Genomic DNA, 21,698 nt, shown 5'->3' with positions numbered 1-21,698 from the left:
AACTCCGAAATGTTCCGATCAACTTTAATCTATTCGGAATAATATTATATTGATCAAGATCGGGAGAATGTTTTGTACATGAGCTAAAGGATAAGTTTCTTCAAAGTGTCATACGAATAAACTTTGATACAGGCATGGAAATCTGCTGACGCAATATAATCGTGGTTTGTTGGTAAGTAGATTTACCATTGCAACATTATTCCATTTGTAAATGTGAAGTGAAATTAAATTAATTTCAACGTTATGTCACCTGCATGTCGGGGTCAGACTGACCCGACCTAAGGGCCAAAATGATAAAATGAAAGTTGATGCCACCGATTTTCAGGATTAAATCTTTGAGATTTGCGTGTAACGTGATTGGACCTAGGGTGACATGAGCTATTTTGCCATCAAAACTGCGATCGTGACTTGCCAAACGTGTGTAAGACTGATAATAGTAGCATTCACAGGAAAATTAAGCGGATACAACACTAGTAATGTCAGGAAATAAATTGAGCATGTTTTCTTCAGTGTCATACATGCAACTAACTATTAAATGACCCGGAACTCAACAGTAAAATTCAAAAACAATTATTTCTGGTCTACATTTATTTTCTTCAATTTTTTTTCAGATAATGAATTGAAAACCAAGCACAATGTCTTCTGCAACGTTGAGCTTAAGGTTTCAGCTAAACAGGATTCAACTTCACAGATGGAGTTCAAGGTCACAGACATTATTTAAAAATTGTCATTTTCATTCAACAATTCAATCAAATTTAAGAGCTCCTGAGATTTATGGGTCTGTGTTTTTAAAACATAATCTAGGTCACAGCTACCTAAAAAGAAAAGTTACTTCTGGTATATGGCAAAAGGGTGACCTGATCGTAGAAGGTAAATTTAGGAATTTTAAGCAGGCGAAGGACTTGACTTCAGAAAGCATAAGTTCTTGTCCTCTGAGACTTTACAGCTCAAAAACCTTGACGAGTCACCAAATATGTTATTCAGCTAGTGTGACACAAAACATAGGAAATGGCTTTCATACGAATTCTAAACCTCGGTCATGTCAGCAAAATGGTCGTGGGTTTCATACACAATGTGGGTTGCTGAAAAGGCCAGGTTTGCTCCTGCGTTCTATACAGACATGTAGATCAAAATTTGATGTGTTTCGCTATATAAGCATTAGTACTATGGACCAAAAGAAGAAGGAAGGTCTGAAAGTTATGGATGCTGAAAAGGAGTTGGAGAAAAAAGGTGATAAGTCTCGGAAAACTATCAGGAAGAAAGTACAACCTATCATCAGACAGGTAAGTGTACGTATACAGTCAAACCTGTATCAAGTGGCCCCATTGGCTGCTTATGACAGGTGGCTGCTAAAACCAGGTTCACCAGAAACTCACAACAAAAAACAAAGTTTTCATAAATTTATTGCTTCTGAAAAAAATCTCCAATTGTAGTTTGTTTGATTCATTTCACATAAAGTTGTCATGTTCAGCCTCGGTTTGCATAATAACGCTTACAATTTTAATCCAGCAAAGACTCGACACTTTAGTGTGAAGGGTCTGAGTGTAAAGATTATCGAAAACAAACAAATCACATGACAATTGATAATAAAATCTGGTCATGTGATCATCTCGGCTATTTAACTCCGGACACAATGGCCGCTCAATACGGGATGAGATAACGACTAAGACCAGATTTTAGTGACCACTGACTGGCCGCATCAGACAGGTGACAGCTTATTTAAGGTTCATCATATAGTAATTTCCATTGGGCGAACCACAGACTGGCCCCATAACTAAGGTGGCTGCTTATTCAATTTAAAAATTTATTTAAGAGATATTAAATTTAATGCTTAAAATCTTCCTTCATTTTCAAGCCGGAATGAATATTTGATCTTAAATTTCAATTTCATCCCAGCAGTTAATTGGAATCCAAAATAGTCTGTTAGAGTATGTCATGATATACAATAGCCTATTTGAGTATGTTATGATATAAAATAGTCTATTAGACTTTGTTATGATATAAAATAGTCTATTAGAGTATGTTATAATATAAAATAGTCTATTAGTGTATGTTATGAATAAAAATAGTCTATTAGATTATGTTATAATATAAAATAGTCTATTAGACTATGTTATGATATAAAATTGTCTATTACAGTATGTTATGATATAAAATAGTCTATTAGACTATGTTATGATATAAAATAGTCTATTAGAGTATGTTATAATATAAAATAGTCTATTAGAGTATGTTATGATATAAAATAGTCTATTAGACTATGTTATGATATAAAATAGTCTATTAGAGTATGTTATAATATAAAATTGTCTATTACAGTATGTTATGATATAAAATAGTCTATTAGACTATGTTATGATATAAAATAGTCTATTAGACTATGTTATGATATAAAATTGTCTATTACAGTATGTTATGATATAAAATAGTCTATTAGACTATGTTATGATATAAAATAGTCTATTAGAGTATGTTATAATATAAAATTGTCTATTACAGTATGTTATGATATAAAATTGTCTGTTAGACTATGTTATGATATAAAATTGTCTATTACAGTATGTTATGATATAAAATAGTCTATTAGAGTATGTTATGATATAAAATAGTCTATTAGAGTATGTTATAATATAGACATAACCTATCTGTTGATTTTGAGTCTGCTTTGTATTCATATCACTACAGGTTCCTTGTCAAGTAACAGTGTATGCGGTTGGAAATGAACTAGACTTCACAAGCTTTAAAAAGCATCTGGCTGAAGAGCAGCTATTTGATGTCTCCTCGACCCCAGAGGGTGAGTATCAGGCACAATGTGGTGGTTGGGTTGCAAAATGGTATACTTGTCTTTCACCTAGGTGGCCAGTTAGATTCCCCTATCGGATTTGAAAAGGTATGCCTTCACCTGGGTTTTCCGCGGGTACTCCGGTTTCCTACCACAGTAACACCTCTCCCGCACTTCCATCCGGCCCAACAAGTGTGATTAATATAAGTTTATATAACTTGTTCCACAATGGTTGTAAAATAAATAAAGTTTACAAGGTACAATGTTGTAAGTTTCTCATATGTCACATAGTCTGTACAAATGTCTCTCAGACCCCAGAGAGTAAATATAAAGAGTATAAAATAGCAATATTAGTCTCTCGTATGTATCATAGTCTGTACAAATGTCTCTCTGACCCCAGGGGTAAGTTTAAAGAGTATGAAACAGCAATAATAGTCTCTCGTATGTATCGCATAGTCTGTACAAATGTCTCTCTGACCCCAGGGGTAAGTTTAAAGAGTATGAAGCAGCAATATTAGTCTCTCGTATGTCACATAGTCTGTACAAATGTCTGTACAACCCCAGAGGGTGAGTATAAAGAGTATGAAACAGTAATACCATCTGGGGCTCAGCTGGCTACGTAACCTCAGGTGGAGATCTGAGGTGTGTGGTTCAACACTCCCTACCCATGTCGGTTTGTGTTTCTTAAGAAGCTGAGAAACAGTCCGGTCTATTGTCACAATTGTGTCACACACTTTTCCCTGATTGCCCTGGAGGGCATGTGACAGGCCTCCAGTACGTAGTTCAGTGAAGTAGTCACCAAGTACTTCAATTGATCCTGGCTGTTCATAGGGCAATTAACCTAGCAAATAAACAACTATATACCATCCAGTAGAGAAGAAGGGAAGTAACTCTTGTAGGTCAGAGTGGCTTTATGTAACAAATACTTTTGGTTTATTGGTTTATTTTGTTTAATGTCCTATTAACAGCCAGGGTCATTTAAGGACGTACCTGGTTTTGGAGGTGGAGGAAAGCCGGAGTACCCGGAGAAAAACCACTGGTCTATGGTCAGTACCTGGCAACTACCCCATGTGGGTTTCAACTCATGACCCAGAGGTGGAGTCCTAGGTCTAGTGATAAAGTTTGAGGACACCTTCACTACTCAGCCACCGCAGCCCGTGTAATGAATATCATTTATGATGATGTTCATCAGTTTAAGCCACAGGCTCAGACTGTTTTAAATTTCAGATGTAATAAATACTTAATTAAAACATAATTTTTTCAGCATTTCTTCGTAAAATTATATGCAGCAGCCTCAAGATCTAGAACTTTGTTGATTTATTAACACAACAATTGAAAATCTGGACTGAATGCAAATGAATATATCTGAATTGAAAGGTTTAATGATTGTGAAAGCAATCATGCTGCTAGAGACATTTTATTTAGGTTTTTTTTTTCTGATGTATTCAAAACAAACTAACAAAAGTGTGCACTTTTTTGTCTTGAATAAGTCGATGAGTATCAAACCATGAGAAAAAGTTTTTCTTGGCCATTTAGGGAAATTGCAACCTTGAAAAAAATTGAAAATTTTGTATGAAAAGTGTAAAATTTAGCAAGAAATGGGTAACAGGTGTTTGCTCGATATCCTGTTCTTGCATTAAAAGTACCAGATTGAAAGATTTTGGGAATTTTAACGATAACATTAAGAAAAATAAACTGCATACACAACACACGTAAATTTTGACCGTAATAGGAAGGCAAGGAAGACAGAGATATTTTTTATAAAACTTTACCTTTTTTTTTTTACACAGATTTATTGAACAAAGTGATTCATGTGACCTCTCGGTACCAGCCAGACAACTACCCAAAAAAGGACATTTTCTTCTTCAGGTAAGTCCGACAGCTCATCTTTAAAAAGCATTATATTGCATTGTGTTGCTGAAAAACATCGCCGTAAGAGTCACTGTTCAAGATTCTTGGACTTCAGTTATGAGTATTAGTTCTGAATTTGTGCTAGTATACATGTAACGCGACATTGAGTTAAACATTTCTGACAACACAGGACTTGCAAAGCCAGTAACATTCAAAATAATTAGGAATAATTTGTTGTCATTTCGAAGTCATGTTCATATTTATGACATCATTTTCATTAAGATGCCATTAAATTCATTGATTATTGCACTCTGGAATTATCGCAGAAACAAATTTTGTTAATTCTTATAATTTAATTTCGTCTTATACACACCAAGATATTTCACTTTCTTTGGTGAATTCTTTTCTGTGATAAATTATTACGCAACGTCATCAGCCGACGTTACATTTCAGAACATCAAAAATTTTGTTATGGAGGCATAAAAAAATATTTCAGCCAATGAAAATGTGTGTTTCATACAAAATTAAATTATATAACCATAATTGTTCTTTTACTCTTATGACTTTGAATTTCTTTAGTTTAGAATAAATATTTCATCTAACTCTGTGTGTTTGCAATATTATATATTTAAAATTAATCACTTTTCCAGGATTTTTCTATGTTTTTTTTAACTCTTAATCTACTCATATGTCCATACTTTATATAAACTGTAAGAATCTGGCAAAAAGTCTATATATTGGATTTCATGAAAACTATTTGTTGGTGAACTCAAATGCCCACAAAAGTGTTGTTTATAAGAAAAAAAGAAGAAAAAAGCTAAAAAAAATTGAGCTCCTGGACAGTAGATAATCGCAAGTAGCATCGTTTCATTTTTCAACATTTATATAGCTTTATTGATGTTAAACATGTATTTCTGATTAATAAAAATGATTTAAAAAAAATATAATTTTCATCATAAACTCTTTCAAAAGGATATTTCTCAAACTTCAGATGTAGGTTCCCCTTGATCCCTAGTTGTGTCCATTCAATTTTGAGTCTGATCTGGATTTTGAAATGGCCAACAGGTGGCTATATCAGAATTTGACAGTTGAAATTTGTTAAAAGAGGAGAGGAAAGAAGGAAAAAGTAAATATAGAAATAGAGATTATTGAATGATGGATTTTTTTTATCATTTTATTGATTATATGTTATATTAATCAATTGTCTTTTCTTTTCTTTTTATTTTTTTTTTCTCTATTTTTGTTATTCATTTTTATTTTTTTAGCACCTAGATCTTAATTTTGAGTATTTCTAACAAAAAATATATGACAATTCCAACATTTTTCACAATTGCAACAGTTGGCAATTATCAGGTCATCCAGGTGAAATCAGACAAGATGTCAGCTCCAGTTGATTAGGTTTAATATACAGATGTATATGTAAATGTTGATTTGTATAGGAGCTTTGTCAGCCCATTTACCGGTATTGAAAATTAACTTTGATGAGTAAATGTTTTTGTTTCAGTGAGGGCTCTGTGGTATTTTGGAATGTACTTGAAGATGAAGTAAGTGCTAAATGTACAGAGGATTAAAAATAGTCATCATTGAATACAGTACATATTTTATAGATGTAACAAACCATTCATTGGGATGTTTTTATCATTGATCAAATCATAAACAGTCTTGAAAAGTCATTGAAGTTTCGCTATGTGGCTTGAAAACCCTTGAATTACAGTCTGTGGCCTTGAAAAGCCTTGTATCACTGTCTGTGGCATTGAAAAACCTTGTATCACAGTCTGCGATTTCGAAAAGTTATTGAATCACTGTCTGCGACATTGAAAAACCTTGAATCCCAGCCTGCAGCCTTGGAAAGTTCTCAGTCCCAGCCTGCAGCCTTGGAAAGCCTTCAATCCCAGTATGCAGCCTTGGACAGCCCTCAATCCCAGCATGCAGCTTTGGAAAGTCTTCAATCCCAGCCTGTGGCCTTAGAAAGTCCTCAATACCAGCCTGAGGCCTTGGAGAGCCCTCAATCCCAGCATGCAGCTTTGGAAAGTCTTCAATACCAGCCTGAGGCCTTGGAGAGCCCTCAATCCCAGCATGCAGCCTTGGAAAGTCTTCAATACCAGCCTGAGGCCTTGGAGAGCCCTCAATCCCAGCATGCAGCCTTGGAAAGTCTTCAATCCCAGCCTGGGGACTTGGAAAGCCTTCAATCCCTGCATGCAGCCTTGAAAAGCCTTCAATCCCAGCATGCAGCATTGGAAAACTATCAATCCAAGTATGCAGCCCTGGAAAGTCTTCAATCCCAGCCTGATGCCCTGGAAAAGCCTTAGTATGCAGCTTTGGAAAGCCCCCAAACCCAGTATGCAGCTTTGGAAAGCCCTCGATCCAAGTATGCAGCCCTGGAAAGTTCTCAGTCCCAGCATGCAGCCTTGGAAAGTTCTCAGTCCCAGCATGCAGCCTTGGAAAGTTCTCAGTCCCAGCATGCAGCCTTGGAAAGTCCTCAATCCCAGCATGCAGTCTGTGGCTTTAAAATCCTTGAAATTCAGTGTTTCATTCATGTAATTACATAGAGACATAGATAATAGGGAAATGTTCTTTCAATCCAAATTGTAAGTCTTTGTTTAAATCTTGGGTCTGTGAATTAAAGAATGATGTTTATTGGATTTTGTGTCTCAAACTAATAGACCTCAGAAAAATGGGCAAATCAGCTTTGAAATCAGGCATTCGAAGTGTGAAGCATCAGGCATTGAAAAACTCATATTCTGAAAAATGTCATTATGGCCTTGAAATGGTCATGAAATTTTGATTGACAAGATATGCATGTCCTCTATTGATGGTAGCTAGGACAAGGACATATCCTATACCTACAAAGTGAAGTAGAAATATTAAATTAATTGTTAAGCGTCTAATATTATGTTTATTCTAAATTTATATTGATGTTGATATAGAGACAGTAATACCTGTGTCCGCTATCATCCTATTAAATTCTATTAAGGATTCTATTGTTTTGATTCTTCTATAAGCCCGAGGGGTGAAGTTTTTATAGAAAAATTAAATAAAAATAAATTATATAAACATATGGGTGATTTTACAGTAGGAGATAGATGGGCTTATTACCTGGCATAGGCTTATTATCATAACAATAAGGTATGTAAACTGATATATGATGGGATATTGTTCATTAGCTAATCTATTGTTCTTCATACTGTTGAATAGGTGATTGACACAGGCCCATTTCTATTGCTTTTCATGGACTTCAAGGTGACATAAAACCATATCTTGATCTGTGCTCCCGTTTTATAAACTACAAGCCACTAATCAGATTGAGTCATGATAGTGTTGATAGGTCAATGGTTTGCTGTTCAATTTAAATTTACGGCATTTTTATTTTAACAGAGGCTGAACATACTGAAGAACATGAAGGAACATTGCATGGAGATAAATGATATGAAACTCATAATGGACGAAAGTGACAGTCTGGAGATTCAACCTACAAAGTGAGTACTGAGGTATATTGGGTGACAGTCTGGAGATCTGACCTACAATGTGAGTACTGAGGTATATTGGGTGACAGTCTGGAGATTCACCTACAAAGTGAGTATGGAGGTATATTGGGTGACAGTCTGGAGATCTGACCTACAAAGTGAGTACTGATGTATATTGGGTGACAGTCTGGAGATCTGACCTACAAAGTGAGTACTGATGTATATTGGGTGACAGTCTGGAGATCTGACCTACAAAGTGAGTACTGAGGTATATCGGGTGACAGTCTGGAGATCTGACCTACAAAGTGAGTACTGAGGTATATTGGGTGACAGTCTGGAGATTCAACCTACAAACTGAGTACTGAGGTATATTGGGTGACAGTCTGGGGATCTGACCTACAAAGTGAGTACTGAGGTATATTGGGTGACAGTCTGGAGATTCAACCTACAAAGTGAGTACTGAGGTATATTGGGTGACAGTCTGGAGATTCAACCTACAAAGTGAGTACTGAGGTATATTGGGTGACAGTCTGGAGATTCAACCTACAAAGTGAGTACTGAGGTATATTGGGTGACAGTCTGGAGATTCAACCTACAAAGTGAGTACTGATGTATATTGGGTGACAGTCTGGGGATCTGACCTACAAAGTGAGTACTGAGGTATATTGGGTGACAGTCTGGAGATCTGACCTACAAAGTGAGTACTGAGGTATATTGGGTGACAGTCTGGAGATCTGACCTACAAAGTGAGTACTGAGGTATATTGGGTGACAGTCTGGAGATCTGACCTACAAAGTGAGTATTGAGGTATATTGGGTGACAGTCTGGAGATCTGACCTACAAAGTGAGTACTGAGGTATATTGGGTGACAGTCTGGAGATCTGACCTACAAAGTGAGTACTGAGGTATATTGGGTGACAGTCTGGAGATCTGACCTACAAAGTGAGTACTGAGGTATATTGGGTGACAGTCTGGAGATCTGACCTACAAAGTGAGTACTGATGTATATTGGGTGACAGTCTGGAGATCTGACCTACAAAGTGAGTACTGATGTATATTGGGTGACAGTCTGGAGATCTGACCTACAAAGTGAGTACTGAGGTATATTGGGTGACAGTCTGGAGATCTGACCTACAAAGTGAGTACTGAGGTATATTGGGTGACAGTCTGGAGATCTGACCTACAAAGTGAGTACTGAGGTATATTGGGTGACAGTCTGGAGATCTGACCTACAAAGTGAGTACTGAGGTATATTGGGTGACAGTCTGGAGATCTGACCTACAAAGTGAGTACTGAGGTATATTGGGTGACAGTCTGGAGATCTGACCTACAAAGTGAGTACTGAGGTATATTGGGTGACAGTCTGGAGATCTGACCTACAAAGTGAGTACTGAGGTATATTGGGTGACAGTCTGGAGATTCAACCTACAAAGTGAGTACTGAGGTATATTGGGTGACAGTCTGGAGATCTGACCTACAAAGTGAGTACTGAGGTATATTGGGTGACAGTCTGGAGATCTGACCTACAAAGTGAGTACTGAGGTATATTGGGTGACAGTCTGGAGATCTGACCTACAAAGTGAGTACTGAGGTATATTGGGTGACAGTCTGGGGATCTGACCTACAAAGTGAGTACTGATGTATATTGGGTGACAGTCTGGAGATCTGACCTACGAAGTGAGTATTGAGGTATATTGGGTGACAGTCTGGAGATCTCACCTACAAAGTGAGTACTGATGTATATTGGGTGACAGTCTGGAGATCTCACCTACAAAGTGAGTACTGAGGTATATTGGGTGACAGTCTGGAGATCTGACCTACAAAGTGAGTACTGAGGTATATTGGGTGACAGTCTGGAGATCTCACCTACAAAGTGAGTACTGAGGTATATTGGGTGACAGTCTGGAGATCTCACCTACAAATTCCCTATCTAACTGTTAGTTTTGTAGTTTTTTTCTGATATTTTTATTGACGTTTAATTTGAATTAAACTTTCATTGACATATTAGTATAATTTGTTGTTTTTCAGCCCACAGTCAAACATAGAAAAAATGTATCTCGGAGTTCACTAAAAAAAAAAAGGCGAACAGCATATACGATTATTAAATGAGTTTAATAAATGCCATGTTATATTGTCGTGAGTTCAAGATTCTGTTGATCACATAACCTGTATTTTTTAGAATATAAGTAAAATCTTACAATTTACTTTTGTTTAAGTCTGGTAAATTCCAATCTAAAAGTTTATTTTTCTCTAGAGAGACAATCATGTGACATCATGATGATGACGTCATACAAGTTTTTTACACGTTTGTCTAAGGATATATTTATGACATTGTCGTATGACATGGTAAAAAAGGTCAATTATGTTGTAAAATATGTTTCAGGTTAGATACATTCCTAAACAACGATGTTATCAACATCAATGAAGACCAGGAGGCCCCTGATTTGATCCTCGTCAAATATGCTTTCTCAAATGCCCTTTCTCAATCAGGTATGAACATTGAACAAATTACAGGTAAAAATTCAGAATGTTTTTGATGTATACACATACATATCAAGACCTTCAGTTACCCAAACCCCTGCCTTATCCCCCACAAAATTGGTTAACAACATATCCGAAATTCACATTTCAATACTTTCAGTTACCCAGACCCTGGCCTCAATCCCTACAAATTCAGTTAACAACATATTCAAATGTCACATATTGTGACTTTCATTTATCCGAACCACTACTTTGTCCAAACGCAATCAGTAAGCAGTCTAATTAAAACCAAATTTCAGTTTGATATTACAATATCTGAACTTTCAGTTATCCAAACCCTGGCCCCGTTCCTGTCAAAATTGGTTAACAACACATCCAAATGTGAAATATGCAAGCTTTCAATTATTTGAACCTTGGCCCCATTCCCCTGAAAATTACTTAATTTGTTGTTTTGAACCATGTATGAAATCAGAACATGATTATGAAAAAAATCAACTTGTATGGTTTGAATATTGCTAATTTCTGTCACTGAGAGTATCTCACCATGTAACCTCAGGTGATGATCCGTGGTGTGTGGTTCAACGCTTTCTACACGTCGGTTTGTGTTTGTCTGGAAGCCATGAAATAGGCCAGTCTGTGCAGTCGTGGTCGTGTCCTCAGCAAAATACTTAACTCTTATTGCTCTGGATGACATGCGACCGGCCTCCTTTATGTTGTTAAGTGAGGTATTCACAAACTACTACAAGGAGATTCCACCTCAAAATGACGCTGGCTGTTCATGGGGCAAAAACCCAGTAAACATCTGAATTATTTATTAAATAATTTTCTTATGGTCTATATATTGTGTTTTCCATACAAATCATGTAGTTGACTGTAGTTTACTTTAGTTGATTTTAGTTGACTGTAGTTGACTGTAGTTTACTTTAGTTGACTGTCGTTGACTGTAGTTGACTGTAGTTTACTTTAGTTGATTTCAGTTGACTGTAGTTGACTTTAGTTGACTTTAGTTGACTAGTTGACTGTAGTTGACTTTAGTTGACTGTAGTTGACTGTAGTTGACTTTAGTTGACTGTAGTTGACTTTAGTTGACTGTAGTTGACTAGTTGACTGTAGTTGATTTTAGTTGACTTTAGTTGACTTCAGTTGACTTTAGTTGACTTCAGTTGACTTTAGTTGACTAGTTTACTTTAGTTGATTTTAGTTGACTTTAGTTGACTGTAGTTGACTTGTTGAATTAAGTTGACTGTAGTTGACTGTAGTTGATTTTAGTTGACTTCAGTTGACTTTAGTTGATTTTAGTTGACTTTAGTTGACTGTAGTTGACTGTAGTTGACTTTAGTTGACTTTAGTTTACTTTAGTTGACTAGTTGACTGTAGTTGACTTTAGTTGACTAGTTGACTTTAGTTGACTTTAGTTGACTGTAGTTGACTTTAGTTGATTTTAGTTGACTTTAGTTGACTTTAGTTGACTTTAGTTGATTTTAGTTGACTTTAGTTGACTAGTTAACTTTAGTTGATTTTAGTTGAATTAAGTTGACTGTAGTTGACTGTAGTTGATTTTAGTTGACTTCAGTTGACTGTTGTTGACTGTAGTTGACTGTAGTTGACTTTAGTTGACTAGTTGACTTTAGTTGACTGTAGTTGACTTGTTGAATTAAGTTGACTTTAGTTGACTTTAGTTGACTTTAGTTGACTGTAGTTGACTTTAGTTGACTTTAGTTGACTTTAGTTGACTTTAGTTCACTTTAGTTGACTGTAGTTGACTTTAGTTGACTGTAGTTGACTGTAGTTGACTTTAGTTGACTGTAGTTGACTTGTTGACTTTAGTTGACTTTAGTTGATTTTAGTTGACTGTAGTTGACTTTAGTTGACTAGTTGACTTTAGTTGACTGTAGTTGACTGTAGTTGACTTTAGTTGATTTTAGTTGACTTTAGTTGACTGTAGTTGAATTAAGTTGATTTTAGTTGACTTTAGTTGACTTTAGTTGACTAGTTGACTGTAGTTGACTTTAGTTGACTTTAGTTGACTTCAGTTGACTTTAGTTGACTTCAGTTGACTTTAGTTGACTTTAGTTGACTGTAGTTGACTTTAGTTGACTTTAGTTGACTTGTTGAATTAAGTTGACTGTAGTTTACTTTAGTTGACTGTAGTTGACTAGTTAACTTTAGTTGATTTTAGTTGACTTTAGTTGACTGTAGTTGACTTTAGTTGACTTCAGTTGACTTTAGTTGACTTTAGTTGACTAGTTGACTTTAGTTGACTGTAGTTGACTGTAGTTGACTGTAGTTGATTTTAGTTGACTTCAGTTGACTGTAGTTGACTTTAGTTGATTTTAGTTGACTTCAGTTGACTGTAGTTGACTGTAGTTGACTTTAGTTGACTGTAGTTGACTGTAAACTTGTCCTTAAACAACTCCTCACCAGGGCCTGTCAATATCTGCTGTGTGATTTTTCTACATTTTTATGACTTTTGGTAAAATCCAACCAGGTAAGCAATAAAGGTCCTCTGGGCCTCTTGTTTTACACTTTCATGACTTTTAATTTTCTGTTTTCAGTAAAGCTCAGCATTTGGGAGACAGAACTTTATAGACATAGCCAGGAATGTGAACACATTTCTGAGGTAAGTATTATTTTATGATGGAAATGTTCACAGATTCAGAATAGAACCCCCTCATATGTATTATTAGATATTGGTTGTGGGATTTTGAAATATTTCTGGCTGCATAATGGAAATATTGAAAAAAAAAATTGTGATTTCTCTTCCAGGCATTAAGAATAGGGAGTGATGTACGCATGAGAAAACAGAAGATTTTGAAAACTCTTGGGGCAATATTTGCAATTCGGTAAGTTGTATGTTAAAACAGAGGAGAGTATTAAGATGATTATGGTACATGGATGTGTGAATTGATGCTGTGGATGATGATGATACCATTCCTATATCATAATGATGATGATGATGGTGATGGTGATGATGATGATGATGATGATGAATCATTCAATGAACTTTCTGGAGATAGGTAGTTGAAATAGAAAACTGAATTATATTTTTCCTGAATGTTGAGCAAAAGTTTTGGTTATGTTTCCATTCACTACATTTCCATTGACTAAATTTTCATTCATTAAATTTCCATTCACTAAATTTCCATTGGCTAAATTTTCATTCATTGACTAAATTTTCATTCATTAAATTTCCCATCACTAAATTTTCATTGGCTAAATTTTCATCCATTGACTAAATTTTCATTCAGTTAATTTCCATTCACTAAATTTCCATTGGCTAAATTTCCATGTTTTAAATTTCCATTCACTAAATTTCCATTGCCTAATTTTTCATTGGTTAAATTTCCATTTGTTACATTTTCATTGAAGAGAACAGGGGTGTACATGTTCACATAAATAAAAAAAAAAATATAAATATATATAAAAAATAAGACCTAAATCCCAATATTAGTCCTATGTTTTGATATTGTAGACAGTCCATGTCCTATGTTTTGATATTGTAGACAGTCCATGAACTTGGGTTCTGAGTTACTGGACACCCCAGACTTCTACTGGGACAGGGATAAGCTGGGAGACCTGTACAAGCAGTGCTACAATCATCTATGTGTCCCTCACAGGATCAAGGTAAAATGATCACTAATCAAGTGTACCGGGTATGTGATATTCAGGAAAACACAAGGTGGCAAAGGGTGGCCCAGGGTGGCCAAGGGTGGCCCGGGGTGGCCAAGGGTGGCCCAGGGTGGCCAAGGGTAAGGGTGGCCCAGGATGGTGCAAGGTGGCTGAGGGTACCCCAGGGTGGCCAAGGGTAAGGGTGGCCCAGGTGGTGAAAGGTGGCTGAGGGTACCCCAGGGTGGCCAAGGGTAAGGGTGGCACAGGATGGTGCAAGGGTAAGGGTGGCCCAGGGTGGCAAAGGGTAAGGTTTGCCTAGGGTGGCAAAGGGTAAGGTTTGCCTAGGGTGGCAAAGGGTAAGGGTGGCCAAGGTGGTGAAAGGTGACAGAGGGTACCCCAGGGTGGCCAAGGGTAAGGGTGGCCAAGGGTAAGGGTGGCCAAGGGTTGAACACTTCAGCATTGATGTCAATTTGTTTAGAGGATTCATACAAAAGTTAGCCAACAAATTTTTTTCATAACCCTGTAACTAAAAAATAATTGACATCAATGCTTATAAATAAGTTTTAGCCAACCATCATCAGATGGTGAGTTATTCAAATCGCCTTGCGTCCATGGTCCGTCTGTCCGTCCGTAAACAATTTTTGTTATTGCTATTTCTAAGAAGGTAGTGAAGGAATCTCTCTGAAATTTCATATGTAGGTTCCCCTTGGTCCCTAGTAATGAATATTGCATTTTGCAACTAATCTGAAAACAACATAGCCAACAGGCAGCCATCTTGGATTTTGACAATTGAAGTTTGTTATCTCTTCTTACCGGGTACTGAAGGAATGTTTCTCGAATTTCATATGTATGTTCCCTTTGGTCCCTCGTATTGCATTTTGGGACCAATCTGAAAGCAACATGGCCGACAGACAGCCATTATCGCTAAATCTCAAATTTCATATATAGGTACCCCTTGTTTGAAAAGTATTGGAGGGATGTTTCTCAATTTACACAGATTAGTAAGAGGAAGGGAAAAATAGAGAGAAGATCTATCTGACATGGAACCTATAAAGATCATTCAATGGTGGGCGCCAAGATCTCTTGTTGAAATTGATTTTCAAAATTAAAACATGATTTATGTACAATGTTTAATTGTACATATAAGGGATTCTTTTTCATAAATCAATACGAAATGTCAATGGCCGTCTGACGTCATAATATTTCTCGCCATTTCTTATTTTTTTCATTTAAGCATTGATGTCTTATCATCAGATGGTGGGCTATTCAAATCGCCCTGCGTCCGTGGTCCGTCCAACTGTCCGTCCGTCCGTCCCTCCGTCCGTCCGTCTGTAAACAATTCTTGTTATTGCTATTTCTGAGAAAGGACTGAAGGTATCTTTCTCAAATTTCATATGTAGGTTCCCCTTGGTGCCTAGTTATGCATATTGCATTTTGGGACCGATCGAAAAACAACATGGCCGACAGGCAGCCATCTTGGATTTTGACAATTGAAGTTTGTTATCGCTATTTCTGAGAATGTTCTGAAGGAATCTTTCTCAAATTTCATATGTAGGTTCCCCTTGGTGCCTAGTTATGCATATTACATTTTGGGATCGATCAGAAGACAACATGGCCGACAGGCAGCCATCTTGAATTTTGACAATTAAAGTTTGTTATCGCTATTTCTGAGAAAGTACTGAAGGGATCTTTCTCAAATTTCATATGTATGTTCCCCTTGGTGCCTAGTTATGCATATTACATTTTGGGACCGATCGGAAAACAACATGGCCTACAGGCAGCCATCTTTGATTTTGACAATTGAAGTTTGTTATCGCTATTTCTGAGAAAGTACTGAAGGGATTCTTCTCAAATTTCATATTTAGGTTCTCCTTGGTGCTTAGTTTTGCATATTGCATTTTGGGATTGATCGGAAAACAACATGGCCGACAGGTAGCCATCTTGGATTTTGTCAATTGAAGTTTGTTATTGAGACTTCTCAGAAAGAACTGAAGGGATCTTTCTCAATTTTCATATGTAGGTTCTCCTTGGTCCGTCGTATTGCATTTTTGGACTAATCTGAAAACATTGTCGACAGACAACCATTATCGCCAAATCTCAAATTTCATATATAAGTTTCCCTTGTTTAAAAAGCACTGGAGGGATGTTTCTTAATTTATACAGATTATAGTAAGAGGAAGGGAAAAAAAGAGAAAAGATCAATCTGACATGGAACCTATGAAGATCATTTAATGGTGGGCGCCAAGATCCCTCTGGTTTTAGTTTCATCGGGGTACGAAACTAATTTTGTTTGCAAATTGTATGAATCTGAATAGCAGATTCTTACAGATGTTTGCAAACAAAATTTGTTTCATACCGCGATGAAACTAAAAAATAATTGACATCAACGCTTATAATTAATTTTTGAAAATGATTTTCTAATTTAAAACATGTTTTATGTACAATTTTACTGGTTTTAAATGGGATTCTTTTTCTCAAATCAATACGCAACGTCAATTGTCGTATTGTGACGTCACATTTTTCACGCCATTCTCAGAATTTCTTTCATAGAAAAATGAAAAGAATTTTTCGACCAATCACATTTGAGTATTTACCATGAAAACAAAGAAAAATTAATTATATAAGATATGAAAAAAAAATCTCAACCAATCAGAAAGCCGCATTCTGGGTACAAACACTGGACAATTGATTATATAGATTTTGGCTCAATATAGAGGTGGACCTTTTTATATGGGTGATAAAATAGCAGTTGTTAGCACTTGTTACATGATTGCAGTTGAAATAGGGCAGGATTATTAGCATGCTAGGCTCATAGCCAGGTTTGGTCAATAATGAATAAAGACATTGTTATTTAGATATTTTATTTATTGTATTAGATGATTTCAAATATTTCAGGTGATGAAAGAGCAATACCTGGTACTTGGGAAAAATACACATTTCTCATCAAGTTTCAATTTGGCGACATACACTTTATTCAAACAAAGGAATATCGCTTTAACCGATAACCTGCAATTGTATGGATCTTTTTTTTATCATTGCTTGCCATTCATTGCAGTAAGGAAAAATATTACATGTATATGATTAATGACAAAATTATTCCCACCAATTTCTTGAATTTCTCGTCCATACTTATTGCACTTAAGTGCAAATAATTTTTTTGACACTTAAGTGAAAATCTTTTGCACTTAATGGCCTTTTTGCACTTAAGTAATTTCTGTATTTTAACCTAAAATGAAAAGGCATTAATTTCAAATATTTCACGTGATGATGGCATTATAATTTCATATATTTCAGGGGATTAAAAAAGCATTATTTTCAAATAATTCAGCTGATGAATAAACATTAATTTGAAATATTTCAGATAATTAAAAAACATTAATTTCAAATAATTCAGCTGATGAATAACCATCAATTTCAAATATTTCAGATAATTAAAAAATCAAAAATTTCAAATTATTCAAGTGATGAATAACCATCAATTTCAAATATTTCAAACAATTAAAAAAGCATTAATTTCAAATGTTTCAGGTGATGATTAAGCATTAATTTCAAATAATACAGGTGGTGAATAGATATTAATTTCAAATATTTCAGGGGATAAAGCATTAATTTCAAATATTACAGGTGATGATTAAGCATTGATTTCAGATATTTGAAGTGATGATAAGATTATTATTTCAAATATTTCAGGTGATTAAAAAGACATTAATTTCAAATAATTCAGGTGATGAATAAATGTTAATTTCAAATATTTCAGAAGATTAAAAAAGTATTAATTTTAAATATCTCATGTGATGATAAGAATATAATTTCAAATATTTCATGTGATCAAAAAAGCATTAAATTCAAATAATTCAGGTGATGAGTAAACATTGATTTCAAATATTTCAGAAGATTAAAAGAGCTTTCATATCAAATAATTCAGATGATCAAAAAAACATCAATTTCAAAAATTTCAGGTGACGATAAGATTATAATTTCAAATATTTCATGTGATTAAAAATGCATTAATTTCAAATATTTCAGAAGATTAAAAAAGCATTAATTTCAAATATTTCAGGTGATGATATGATTATTATTTCAAATATTTCAGGTGATTAAAAAAACGTTAATTTCAAATCATTCAGGTGATAAATAAACATCAAATTCAAATATTTCAGGTGAAGATAGCATTATAATTTCAAATATTTCATGTGATAAGAAAGCATTAATTTAAAATATTTCATGTGATAAGAAAGCATTAATTTAAAATATTTCATGTGATGATATCATTATAATTTCAAAAATTTCATGTGATAACATTATAATTAAATAATTCAGGTGATGATAGCATTATAATTTCAACTATTTCAGGTGATCAAAAAGCATTCATTTTAATATTTCAGGTGATGAATGAGAAGATGAGTTACTGTATAGAGTTGTTAGAGCTCATTAAGGACCTGGAGAGTGACAAACGACACATTCGGCTTGAGTGGATTATAATTCTTCTTATCGCATTGGAGGTAAGTCATCAAATTAAGCCCTTTGGATAAATCATCAAGATTGAACAAAATGGATCTATTTATAGACCAAAAACCTCCTGTTGCCTTCAAGGTGAGACGTCCAATTCTGTCCCTTTCGATAAACTAAATTTAATCATCATAATTGAACAAAATGAAAATTGATATATTTATGGACTGGAATCCTTATAATCACACTGGAGGTGAGAAATCAAATTTTGTCTGTTTATGACAAGCTTAATTTATCCATAATGATTTAACATGCATCTTTAAAAAGTGACCTATTAATAGACTGAACGCCTTTAAGGGATATTCTGCTCTTAAAAGGTTCAAAATAGTCAGAGATATTCCTTTAATTTTACAGTTTTTGGAAAGTTCATTGCATACTTTGGGTAGTAGAGCAAATGATGGTTTCTTTTGATTCAAGGTAAAATCTTGTCTAGAGTCCAAGTAGAACTGATATTATCCTTACCTAATTCAAATGAGATTTTTCTTTTTCTTTTCAGGTTGTTCTTGAGTTGCGGAAAGAAATTTTTAAATAAATAGAATACAAAAAAATATTGAAAGTGTTATTTGTTTATGGCATATTGTTAAGATTAAATTCAAGATTGACATTATATTAGCTTCACCTTGATGTAAGGAATATGAAAAGTCGTGTAAGAGATTGATTATTTTTGCTTGTCTTGCTCAACTTTTTCCTTAAATAACTTTTTGATAACCAAGTGGCCAATTGCCTTTTTATTAGGTCTGTAGCATGCTGGGAGGAAGGGCTACCAAGTTTGTTCAATGGATGACCTTGACATTCCTTTCATAGTCCCAAGGGTTAAATATGCTAAAATATTTAAACAGCTTCTTCTTGATAACCAAGATGCCCAAAGACGTGATATTGTGTCTGTTGTGTGCTAGGATGAAGGGCTACATCTGGCCTATAGCATGCATGGATGAAGGGTTTTTAAGATTGTTTTAATGAGCGACATTGACCTTCATTTAAGGTCACATGGGTCAAATATGCTAAAGTATTTAAACAACTTCTTAATAACCAAGAGGCCAAGTAGCCTGATTTTGAGCCTGTGGCATGCTAGGGCTATCAAGATTGACCCTCAACAAGGGTCAAATGTGCCAAAATCTGTAATCTTTAAGCAAGAGGTCCAGAGACCTTAATCTGGCCTGTAGCATGTTGGGATGAAGGGTTGACAAGATTGATCAAATTAATTACCTTGACCTTCATTCATGGTAACAAGTAAAAAAAAAAAAAGCAAAAATCTTTAAAGGGACAATTTAGTCAAGTTTGTTTACTTTTTCATCATTTCACAAATTATTTTATGAAAGTGTATACCTTATGAACTATTCTTGACCATATACTGATATAAGTATGTTACAAAGAGTTCATGAGTTGATAGTTTTCACAGCACACCAATATCTGACATTCACGAGGATGAAATAACGTGTCAAAGGATTAATGTTCTGGATGTAATCAGAGCGAAGAGGCACACATTTTAAGCAATGATTATATATATATATATACAGTGGAATTTCGTTAACTCAAACTCGACGGGACGACGAGAAAACTTCGAGTTATCCGAGTGTTCGAATTAAGTGAGTTGTCATTTTGGTGCAAAGTTTGGTCAATATTTGTCAACATTATATAATCATTATAACTCCGCTCTTTCGCTCATCAGTTCAGTGTAAAGACTGGTCAATACATGTGAATGTGTATGTAATATTTCACTTTGTATTATCCGAGTTTTTCCGAGTTTTCCGAATTCGAGTTTCCAAGTTTTTTTTACTAGGATAAAGAGAGAATTCGGCCAGGACTGACTAAGTACTTCGAGTTAAGTGGGGTATTCAAGTTTTTCGAGTTCGAGTTAACGAAGTTTCACTGTATAGTCAAGAACTTCAGTTACTTATAATTGCGCTTATCAGAATATCAAGTTTTGTTGAGTTTATTCCAGTACAGGATTTGCAATCCTTTTCACCGGACCCAAAACATCAGATGGGTACCAAGACTTCTGACAGTTGACCAGAAGTACACCAGGCGCACATTCTCGCGTGCTTATCTTAACCTTTTTGAGGAAGATCATGCCAACTTTCCTCAGAGATTTGTCATTATGGACGAAACATGGGTCCATCATTTTACCCCAGAGGCCAAAGAACAATCGAAACAATGGAAGCACCCTGGCTCTCCCTCGCCAAAGAAGGCGAAGACTATTGCATCAGCTGGAAAGGTCATGGCCTCGGTTTTCTTGAATGCAGATGGTATTTTGCTGATTTAAATTATCTCCAAAAGGGACAGGCAATCAATAGCACATATTATGCGTCACTTCTGAGGCAGTTACGGATAAAATAATAAATATAACTCACTAAAGGTGCGTTATTCCATCAGAACAATGCTCCAGTTCACAAGTCTGTCAATGACATGGCTGCCATTCACGATTGTGGCTTTAAATTGATTGAGCATCCGCCTTATTTACCTGATCTCGATCCATCAGACTTTCATCTATTTCTAAAACTGAAAACACCTATTTCAGGCACCCACTTTCAGTCCGATGATGACGTCATACATGCAGTGGATGACTTTCTGAACAGCCAAGAAAAGGAGTTCTGTAAAAGTGGCATTGAACCCCTTAAACACCGCGGGCAGTAGTGTACAGATACTGAAAGGGATTATGTTGAAAATAATATAATATGTCCGGCAAAATTCAAATTCTTTAATATGAGGCTCACAACATATCAATCAACCCTCGTAACGGCTAACTACCCTCTTCAACTATTTTTTTGGCCACATCTCTCCATAATAATCGTATGTGTGTACACAATTTCACGAACATGAATTCCCCTTCGGTGCCTCTGTGTGCAAATTGCGAATAAACCTGTGTTTTGTCGATTTGAATCATCAAAACAACAACTCGTCATTGAATCTATTTTTTTATGATACACATAATAACTTTGACGCACATGCTGTTATATCAAAAACTAAAGAAATAAGTGTACGTGAAATTAGATTTACAGTAT

The 21,698-nt window shown here is 35.3% G+C and overlaps 1 protein-coding gene across 1 annotated transcript; it reads left to right on the top strand.

Moving 5' to 3' along the window:
- Positions 1 to 59: 59 nt before the first annotated feature.
- Positions 60 to 19,246, top strand: LOC117332446 (required for meiotic nuclear division protein 1 homolog). The gene is made up of 12 exons (XM_033891350.1): positions 60 to 172; positions 612 to 1,283; positions 2,686 to 2,794; positions 4,573 to 4,651; positions 6,138 to 6,177; positions 8,009 to 8,109; positions 10,481 to 10,587; positions 13,134 to 13,198; positions 13,345 to 13,421; positions 14,082 to 14,202; positions 18,573 to 18,689; positions 19,193 to 19,246. Exons 2-12 carry the CDS (start codon positions 636 to 638, stop codon positions 19,226 to 19,228), a joined length of 1,500 nt encoding a protein of 499 aa, XP_033747241.1. The 5' UTR covers positions 60 to 172; positions 612 to 635; the 3' UTR covers positions 19,229 to 19,246.
- Positions 19,247 to 21,698: the final 2,452 nt, after the last annotated feature.

The sequence above is a fragment of the Pecten maximus genome, chromosome 8 (genome assembly GCF_902652985.1).
Source record: "Pecten maximus chromosome 8, xPecMax1.1, whole genome shotgun sequence".
In the NCBI taxonomy this organism is placed as follows: domain Eukaryota; kingdom Metazoa; phylum Mollusca; class Bivalvia; order Pectinida; family Pectinidae; genus Pecten; species Pecten maximus.
This window is presented reverse-complemented; position numbering and strand designations above follow the sequence as displayed.

Coding starts and splice junctions, on each gene's coding strand:
- LOC117332446 (XM_033891350.1), top strand. CDS start 636: ATGTCTTCTGCAACGTTGAGCTTAAGGTTTCAGCTAAACAGGATTCAA. Junction 1,284..2,685: donor TACAACCTATCATCAGACAG/GTAAGTGTACGT, acceptor ATATCACTACAG/GTTCCTTGTCAAGTAACAGT. Junction 8,110..10,480: donor CTGGAGATTCAACCTACAAA/GTGAGTACTGAG, acceptor AATATGTTTCAG/GTTAGATACATTCCTAAACA.